At 53.2% G+C, this 10188-nt stretch overlaps 1 protein-coding gene across 1 annotated transcript in view; it reads right to left on the reverse strand.

The window, feature by feature from the left end:
• The window catches only part of LOC139248102 (guanylate-binding protein 1-like), a 31397-nt gene extending 23422 nt beyond the window's left edge, over positions 1 to 7975 (reverse strand). Inside the window, exons 1-2 of the mRNA XM_070871851.1 lie at positions 7789 to 7975; positions 6804 to 6931 (exon numbers count right to left, since the gene is read on the reverse strand). Coding sequence (XP_070727952.1) covers positions 6804 to 6931; positions 7789 to 7975 — 315 coding nt within the window. The remainder of the gene's footprint in view (positions 1 to 6803; positions 6932 to 7788) is intronic.
• Between the last annotated feature and the right edge of the window lie 2213 nt (positions 7976 to 10188).

Genomic DNA, 10188 nt, shown 5'->3' on the forward strand with positions numbered 1-10188 from the left:
CTGTGTAACAGGCTTGAGGAGCAGAATGGGCCTCCTCCTGTTCCTGTGTAACAGACTCGAGGGGCTGAATGGGCCTCCTGTTCCTGTGTAACAGGCCCGAGGGGCTGAATGGCCTCCTCCTGTTCCTGTGTAACAGGCTCGAGGAGCAGAATGGGCCTCCTCCTGTTCCTGTGTAACAGGCTCGAGGGGCTGAATGGGCTCCTCCTGTTCCTGTGTAACAGGCTCGAGGGGCTGAATGGACTCCTCCTGTTCCTGTGTAACAGACTCGAGGGGCTGAATGGCCTCCTCCTGTTCCTGTGTAACAGGCTCGAGGGACTGAATGGGCCTCCTCCTGTTGCTGTGTAACAGGCTCGAGGGGCTGAATGGGCCTCCTCCTGTTCCTGTATAACAGGCCCGAGGGGCTGAATGGGCCTCCTGTTCCAGTGTAACAAACTCAATGGGCTGAATGGGCTCCTCCTCTTCCTGTGTAACAGGCTCGAGGGGCTGAATGGCCTCCTCCTGTTCCTGTATAACAGGCTCGAGGGGCTGACTGGCCTCCTCCTGTTCCTGTGTAACAGGCCCGAGGGGCTGAATGGGCCTCCTGTTCCAGTGTAACAAACTCGATGGGCTGAATGGGCTCCTCCTCTTCCTGTGTAACAGGCTCGAGGGGCTGAATGGGCCTCCTCCTGTTCTTGTGTAACAGGCTCGAGGGGCTGAATGGCCCTCCTCCTGTTCCTGTGTAACAGGCTCGAGGGGCTGAATGGCCTCCTCCAGTTCCTGTGTAACAGGCTCGAGGGGCTGAATGGGCCTCCTGTTCCAGTGTAACAAACTCGATGGGCTGAATGGTCTTCTCCTGTTCCTGTGTAACAGGCCCGAGGGGCTGAATGGGCCTCCTCCTGTTCCTGTGTAACAGGCTCGAGGGGCTGAATGGCCGACTCCTGTTCCTGTGTAACAAACTCGAGGGGCTGAATTGCCTGCTCCTGTTTGTGTGTAACAGACGCGAGGGGCTGAATGGCCTCCTCCTGTTCCTGTGTAACAGTCTCGAGGGGCTAAATGGGCCTCCTGTTCCTGTGTCACAGGCCCGAGGGGATGAATGGCCTCCTCCTGTTCCTGTGTAACAGGCTCGAGGAGCAGAATGGGCCTCCTCCTGTTCCTGTGTAACAGGCTCGAGGGGCTGAATGGCCTCCTCCTGTTCTTGTGTAACAGACTCGAGGGTCTGAATGGCCTCCTCCTGTTCCTGTGTAACAGGCTCGAGGGGCTGAATGGCCTCCTCCTGTTGCTGTGTAACAGGCTCGAGGGGCTGAATGGTCTCCCCCTGTTCCTGTGTAACGGGCTCGAGGGGCTGAATGGCCTCCTTCTGTTCCTATGTAACGGGCTCGAGGGGCTGAATGGCCTCCTCCTGTTCCTATGTAACAGGCTCGAGGGGCTGAATGGGCCTCCTCCTGTTCCTGTGTAACAGGCTCGAGGGGCTGAATGGCCTCCTCCTGTTTGTGTGTAACAGGCTCGAGGGGTTGAATGGGCCTCCTCCTGTTCCTGTGTAACAGGCTCGAGGGGCTGAATGGGCCTCCTGTTCCTGTGTAACAAACTCGATGGGCTGAATGGGCTCCTCCACTTCCTGTGTAACAGGCTCGAGGGGCTGAATGGCCTCCACCTGTTCCTGTTGAACAGGCTCGAGGGGCTGAATGGGCCTCCTGTTCCTGTGTAACAGGCCCGAGGGGCTGAATGGGCCTCCTGTTCCTGTGTAACAAACTCGATAGGCTGAATGGGCTCCTCTACTTCCTGTGTAACAGGCTCGAGGGGCTGAATGGCCTCCTCCTGTTCCTGTGTAACAGGCTCGAGGTGCTGAATGGCCTCCTCCTGTTCCTGTGTAACAGACTCGAGGGGCTGAATGGCCCTCCTCCTGTTCTTGTGTAACAGGCTCGAGGGGCTGAATGGCCTCCTCCTGTTCCTGTGTAACAGGCTCGAGGGGCTGAATGGCCTCCTCCTGTTCCTGTGTAACAGACTCGATGAGCTGAATGGCCTCCTCCTGTTCCCATGTAACAGACTCGAGGGGCTGAATGGGACTCCTGTTCCTGTGTAACAGGCTCGAGGGACTGAATGGGCCTCCTCCTGTTGCTGTGTAACAGGCTCGAGGGGCTGAATGGCCTCCTCCTGTTCCTGTATAACAGGATCGAGGGGCTGACTGGCCTCCTCCTGTTCCTGTGTAACAGGCTCGAGGGGCTGAATGGGCCTCCTGTTCCTGTGTAACAGGCCCGAGGGGCTGAATGGGCCTCCTGTTCCAGTGTAACAAACTCGATGGGCTGAATGGGCTCCTCCTCTTCCTGTGTAACAGGCTCGAAGGGCTGAATGGTCTTCTCCTGTTCCTGTGTAACAGGCCGAGGGGCTGAATGGGCCTCCTCCTGTTCCTGTGTAACAGGCTCGAGGGGCTGAATGGCCGACTCCTGTTCCTGTGTAACAAACTCGAGGGGCTGAATGGCCTCCTCCTGTTCCTGTATAACAGGCTCGAGGGGCTGACTGGCCTCCTCCTGTTCCTGTGTAACAGGCTCGAGGGGCTGAATGGGCCTCCTGTTCCTGTGTAACAGGCTCGAGGGGCTGAATGGCCCTCCTCCTGTTCCTGTGTAACAGGCTCGAGGGGCTGAATGGGCCTCCTCCTGTTCCCGTGTAACAGGCTCGAGGGGCTGAATGGCCTCCCACTGTTCCTGTGTAACATGCTCGAGGGGCTGAATGGCCTCCACCTGTTCCTGTTAAACAGGCTCGAGGGGCTGAATGGGCCTCCTGTTCCTGTGTAACAAACTCGATGGGCTGAATGGGCTCCTCCACTTCCTGTGTAACAGGCTCGAGGGGCTGAATGGCCTCCTCCTGTTCCTGTGTAACAGGCTCGAGGGGCTGAATGGCCTCCTCCTGTTCCTGTGTAACAGGCTCGAGGGGCTGAATGGCCTCCTCCTGTTCCTGTGTAACAGGCTCGAGGGGCTGAATGGCCTCCTCCTGTTCCTGTGAAACAGGCTCGAGGGGCTGAATGGCCTTCTCCTGTTCCTGTGAAACAGGCTCGAGGGGCTGAATGGCCTCCTCCTGTTCCTATGTAACAGGATCGAGGGGCTGAATGGCCTCCACCTGATCCTGTGTAACAGACTCGAGGGGCTGAATGGCCTCCTCCTGTTCCTGTGTCACAGGCTCGAGGGGCTGAATGGGCCTCCTCCTGTTCCTGTGTAACAGGCTCGAGGGGCTGAATGGCCTACTCCTGTTTCTGTGTAACAAACTCGAGGGGCTGAATGGCCTGCTCCTGTTTGTGTGTAACAGACTCGAGGGGCAGAATGGCCTCCTCCTGTTCCTGTGTAACAGGCTCGAGGGGTTAAATGGGCCTACTGTTCCTGTGTCACAGGCCCGAGGGGCTGAATGGCCTCCTCCTGTTCCTGTGTAACAGGCTCGAGGAGCAGAATGGGCCTCCTCCTGTTCCTGTGTAACAGGCTCGAGGGGCTGAATGGCCTCCTGCTGTTCCTGTGTAACAGGCTCGAGGGGCTGAATGGCCTCCTCCTGTTCCTGTGTAACAGGCTCGAGGGGCTGAATGGCCTCCTCCTGTTCCTATGTAACAGGCTCGAGGGGCTGAATGGCCTCCCCCTGTTCCTGTGAAACTGGCTCAAGGGGCTGAATGGTCTCCTCCTGTTTGTGTGTAACAGACTCGAGGGGCTGAATGGCCTCCTCCTGTTCCTGTGTAACAGGCTCGAGGGGCTGAATGGCCTCGCGCTGTTCCTGTGTAACAGGCTCGAGGGGCTGAATGGCCTCCACCTGTTCCTGTTAAACAGGCTCGAGGGGCTGAATGGGCCTCCTGTTCCTGTGTAACAGGCCCGTGGGGCTGAATGGGCTCCTCCACTTCCTGTGTAACAGGCTCGAGGGGCTGAATGGCCTCCTCCTGTTCCTGTGTAACAGGCTCGAGGGGCTGAATGGCCTCCTCCTGTTTCTGTGTAACAGACTTGAGGGGCTGAATGGTCTCCTCCTGTTCCTGTGTAACAGACTCGAGGGGCTGAATGGCCTCCTCCTGTTCCTGTGTAACAGGCTCGAGGGGCTGAATGGGCCTCCTCCTGTTCCTGTGTAACAGACTCGAGGGGCTGAATGGCCTCCTCCTGTTCCTGTGTAACAGGCTCGAGGGGCTGAATGGGCCTCCTCCTGTTCCTGTGTAACAGACTCGAGGGGCTGAATGGCCTCCTCCTGTTCCTGTGTAACAGGCCCGAGGGGCTCAATGGCCTCCTCCTGTTCCTGTGTAACAGGCTCGAGGGGCTGAATGGCCTCCACCTGATCCTGTGTAACAGACTCGAGGGTCTGAATGGCCTCCTCCTGTTCCTGTGTAACAGGCTCGAGGGGCTGAATGGCCTCCTCCTGTTCCTGTGTAACAGGCCCGAGAGGCTGCATGGGCCTCCTCCTGTTCCTGTGTAACAGGCTCGATGGGCTGAATGATCTCCTCCTGTTCCTGTGTAACAGGCTCGAGGGGCCGAATGGCCTCCTCCTGTTCCTGTGTAACAGGCTCGAGGGGCTGAATGGGCCTCCTCCTGTTCCTGTGTAACAGGCTCGAGGGGCTGAATGGGCCTCCTCCTGTTCCTGTGTAACAGACTCGAGGGGCTGAATGGCCTCCTCCTGTTCCTGTGTAACAGGCCCGAGGGGCTCAATGGCCTCCTCCTGTTCCTGTGTAACAGGCTCGAGGGGCTGAATGGCCTCCACCTGATCCTGTGTAACAGACTCGAGGGTCTGAATGGCCTCCTCCTGTTCCTCTGTAACAGGCTCGAGGGGCTGAATGGCCTCCTCCTGTTCCTGTGTAACAGGCCCGAGAGGCTGCATGGGCCTCCTCCTGTTCCTGTGTAACAGGCCCGAAGGGCTGAATGGCCTCCTCCGGTTGCTGTGCAAGGCATTCACCATCTCAGACAGGTGTCCTGGGAGCGGGTGGGGCAGAGGGAGAGCGGGTGGGATTCGTTCACTGGATGTGGGTGTCGCTGGCAAGGCCAGCATTTATTGCCCATCCTTAATTGCCCCTCTGAGTGGCTCGCTGAGCCATTTCAGAGGGCAGTTAAGAGTCAAAGACATTGTTGTGGGTCTGGGGTCACATATCACAGAATCACAGAAGTTTACAGCACGGAAGGAGGCCATTTCGGCCCATCGTGTCCGCGCCGGCCAACAAAGAGCTACCCAGCCTAATCCCACTTCCCAGCTCTCGGTCCGTAGCCCTGCAGGTTACAGCACTTCAAGTGCACATCCAGGTACTTTTTAAATGTGGTGAGGGTTTCTGCCTCTACCACCCTTTCAGGCCGTGAGTTCCAGACCCCCACCACCCTCTGGGTGAAGACATTTCCCCTCAAATCCCCTCTAAACCTCCCCCCAATTACTTTAAATCTATGCCCCCTGGTTGTTGACCCCTCTGCTAAGGGAAACAGGTCCGTCCTATCAACTCAATCCAGGCCCCTCATAATTTTATACACCTCAATCAGGTCTTCCCTCAGCCTCCTCTGTTCCAAAGAAAACAACCCCAGCCTATCCAATCTGTCCTCATAGCTAAAATTCTCCAGTCCCGGCAACATCCTCGTAAATCTCCTCTGTACTCTCTCCAGTGCAATCACGCCCTTCCTGTAATGTGGTGACCAGAACTGCACGCAGTACTCCAGCTGTGGCCTAACCAGTGGTTTATACAGTTCAAGCATAACCTCCCTGCTCTTGTATTCTATGCCTCGGCTAATCAAGGCAAGTATTCCGTATGTTCTTAACCACCTTATCTACCTGGCCTGCTACCTTCAGGGATCTGTGGACCTGCTCTCCAAGGTCCCTCTGTTCCTCTACACTTCTCAGTGTCCTACCATTTAATGTGTATTCCCCTTGCCTTGTTAGCCCTCCCAAATGCATCACCTCACACTTCTCCCGATTGAACTCCATTTGCCTCTGTTCTGCCCACCTGACCAGTCCATCGATATCTTCCTGCAGTCCACAGCTTTCTTCTTCATTATCAACCACTCAGCCGATTTTATATCATCTGAAAACACTTTAATCATACCCCCTACATTCATAGGCCAGACCGGCTAATTGCGGCAGATTTGCTACCCTCAAGGACATTAGTGAACCCGATGGGTTCTTGCGACAATCCAGTCGCTTTGTGGTCTACATTACTGATGCTAGATTTTTTTTTTAAATTCCAGTTTAATTGAATTAACTGAATTTAAATTCCCCTAGCTGCCAGGGTGAGATTTGAACTTGTGTTGCGGGATCATTGGATGAGTAGTAACATGACCACGATGCTACCGTTCCCTTCAATTGGAATGGTGGGATGGGAATTGGAGATGGGAATGGGGATACTGTGGGGGGGGGGGGGCGGGTAGGATGGGAATTTGGGGATGGAATGGGAATTGGGGATGAACACCAGGCTGATAGAGCCGAATGTCAGGTTAAACTCACCAATTAAAATTTATCAGGAGAAATAAATCTATACAGACACAATCGAAACAGCAAAGTCCACATTTCACCGATACTTCAATCCGATTGAGGCACGCAGTCCTTAATGGGAATTGGGGGATGGGATGGGAATTGGGGGGGAGGTGGTCGGATGGGAATTTGGGGGTGGAATGGGAATTGGGGATGAACACCAGGCTGATAGAGCTGAATGTCAGGTTAAACTCACCAATTACAATTTATCAGGAGAAATAAATCTACACAGACACATACGAAATAGCAAAGTCCACACTTCAATCCGATTGAGGTACGCAGTCCTTAATGGGATGGGATGGGAATTGGGGGGATGGGGTGGGAATGTGAATTGGGGATGGGATGGGAATTGGGAGGTGTGAGCGTCTTACCTCTTCCCAAAATCCCAGGGCCTCGGTGTCCAGCAGGATGATGCGCTGGTCCGGTCTCCGAGGGTGAGGCAGGCACCACATCCAGATACCTTTGGTGTAAGACTGGACCGTGTATCCCAGGGAGAAACCTGTGGCGAGAGAGAGAGAGAGAGAGAGAGAGAGAGAGAGAGAAGGTTCGGGAGATCAGGCGATAGAAGGGTTTAACGGCAGCTCTTGGAAACGAGGGTGAGCAGCAGAGCCCAGGCTACAGAGAACTGACCCGGGCTATCAAACACACATTCCGCGGCACTCCTTGACTGGGTACCAGGAAGTCCGAACTAACACAACAAGCCGCTCGATGGCTTTCACGTGGAAGATACTGCACATGTGCGGAAATCTGAATGGGCTGAGCAAGCAAAAATGAGAGGAAACATTACTTGTGACGTTTTTCTACGTTAAAGGCGCTATATTAACCTGGGGCCAATATTTATCGCCCCACTGACACTGCTAAATCAGATTATCTGGTCATTATCACATTTCTGTTTGTGGGAGCTTGCTGTGCGCAAATTGGCTGCCGTGTTTCCCACATTACAACAGTGACCACGCTTCAAAAAGTCCTTCATTGGCTGTAAAGCGTCTTGGCACATCCTGAGATCGTGAAAAGCGCTGTATTAATACAAGTTCTTTCATTCTTATCAAGGCAAATTGTTGATGTAGAAGATACAGTTTCAAGGATTCTGTAAGAGAAGCTTTAAGGACTCGGTGCCTCAATCGGATTGAAGTATCGATGCAATGTGGACTTTGCTATTTCGGCTGCATCTGTGTAGATTTATTTCTCCCGATAAATTTGAATAGGTGAGTTTAACCTGACATCCCAGCTCTATCAGCCTGGTGTTTGTGCACCATTGCGAGTGATGGGTATTGGGTTGTCCTGTACTGCATTTGTCATCACCCAGAGGTGAAAGGTTAGACCATAGTGATGGAGGGTCCAGACCTCCGCCCTTACCCTTCTTGGCTCCCGCGAGCCTGTTCAGGAAGTAGGCTCTCGCTGTCCGCGTGGCTCCCGCCATTGCTACCACCACCACAGGAACGTCAATGGAGCTCAAAACCTCCATGGCCTTTGATTTGAGATGTAACTTCCCCTCCACGTTTTCAACCAGGATCATTGGCTCCTTCATCTTCAGCTCCTCCATTTAAGAACATAAGAACATAAGAAATAGGAGCAGGAGTAGGCCCCTGGAGCCTGCTCCACCATTCAATACAATCATGGCTGATCTTCTACCTTAACTCCACTTTCCCGCCCGATCCCCATATCCTTTGATTGCCAAATCCAAAATTCTATCGTTCTCAGTCTTGAATATACTCGGACTGAGCCTCCACAGCTCTCTGGGGCAGAGAATTCCAAAGATTCACCTCCCTCTGAGTGAAGAAATTCCTCCTCATCTCAGTCCTAAATGACCGACCCTTTATCCTGAGACTGTGACCTAGACTCCCCAGCCCGGGGGAAACATCCTCCCTGCATCTACCCTGTCAGGCCCTGTAAGAATTTTATATGTTTCAATGAGATCACCTCTCATTCTTCTAAATCTACAGAGTATAGGCCTAGTCTACTCATAGCACAACCCTCTCATCCCACGAATAAATCGACATCTTTTTCATCCAAACCTTTCTCAAACAAGGGGTTAGCGAGATCCTGTAGCAGATGAACCTCAAAATATATCATATAAAATACAAAATATCAAAATATATCACGTAGAATTAATAAATTGTTTCTCAGGAACTGATATTCTCATTAAACGGCCACATCCCTTGAAGCCCTTAATAAGATTCCAGCCTGTAACTCACTCCTGGGTAGCCCTATAAATCATGCAATCCAAGGCTTAAATTATATAAAGCTCCCTCTACACTGTCCCATCAAACACTCCCAGGGCAGGTACAGCAAGGGTTAGATACAGAGTAAAGCTCCCTCTACACTGTCCCATCAAACACTCCCAGGGCAGGTACAGCACGGGTTAGATACAGAGTAAAGCTCCCTCTACACTGTCCCATCAAACACTCCCAGGGCAGGTACAGCATGGGTTAGATACAGAGTAAAGCTCCCTCTACACTGTCCCATCAAACACTCCCAGGGCAGGTACAGCACGGGTTAGATACAGAGTAAAGCTCCCTCTACACTGTCCCATCAAACACTCCCAGGGCAGGTACAGCACGGGTTAGATACAGAGTAAAGCTCCCTCTACACTGCCCCATCAAACACTCTCAGGACAGGTACAGGGGGTTAGATACAGAGTAAAGCTCCCTCTACACTGTCCCATCAAACATTCCCAGGGCAGGTACAGCACGGGGTTAGATACAGAGTAAAGCTCCCCCTACACTGTCCCATCAAACACTCCCAGGGCAGGTACAGCACGGGTTAGATACAGAGTAAAGCTCCCTCTACACTGTCCCATCAAACACTCCCAGGGCAGGTACAGGGGGTTAGATACAGAGTAAAACTCTCTCCACACTGCCCCATCACACACTCTCAGGACAGGTACAGGGGGTTAGATACAGAGTAAAGCTCCCTCTACACTGTCCCATCAAACACTCCCAGGGCAGGTACAGGGGGTTAGATAGAGAGTAAAGCTCCCTCTACACTGTCCCATCAAACACTCTCAGGACAGGTACAGGGGGTTAGATACAGAGTAAAGCTCTCTCTACATTGTCCCATCAAACACTCTCAGGAAAGGTACAGCACGGGGTTAGATACAGAGTAAAGCTCCCTCTACACTGTCCCATCAAACACTCCCAGGGCAGGTACAGCACGGGGTTAGATACAGAGTAAAGCTCCCTCTACACTGTCCCATCAAACACTCCCAGGGCAGGTACAGCACGGGGTTAGATACAGAGTAAAGCTCCCTCTACACTGTCCCATCAAACACTCCCAGGGCAGGTACAGCACGGGTTAGATACAGAGTAAAGCTCCCTCTACACTGTCCCATCAAACACTCCCAGGGCAGGTACAGCACGGGGTTAGATACAGAGTAAAGCTCCCTCTACACTGTCCCATCAAACACTCCCAGGACAGATACAGCACGGGTGGAATTATCCACTCTCTGTCATTATCCCGGGGTCAATTCTCCCAAGTGATGGTTTGATGTTCCTTACCATATCTGACGGTCCAGCTCCTGGAGAACAGTCTTTGTCTGCACCTTGGTTTCGCGAGCAAGTCGACCCATGATGCTTCTCCAGGGCAGATGACCCGAGGGTGAGAATCACGAGGAGCTGCAGCAGAGGATTAATATTAGACGGAGTAGAATCCCTGATAAAACCTGGTCCCTTTCAACTGACCAGGTCCCCTCTATCAGTTCTGATCTCCCTATACCTTGGTTAGACCACACTTTGAGCACAGTGTGCAGTTATGGTC

This window comes from Pristiophorus japonicus, unplaced genomic scaffold (genome assembly GCF_044704955.1).
Source record: "Pristiophorus japonicus isolate sPriJap1 unplaced genomic scaffold, sPriJap1.hap1 HAP1_SCAFFOLD_29, whole genome shotgun sequence".
NCBI classification, from domain to species: Eukaryota; Metazoa; Chordata; class Chondrichthyes; family Pristiophoridae; genus Pristiophorus; species Pristiophorus japonicus.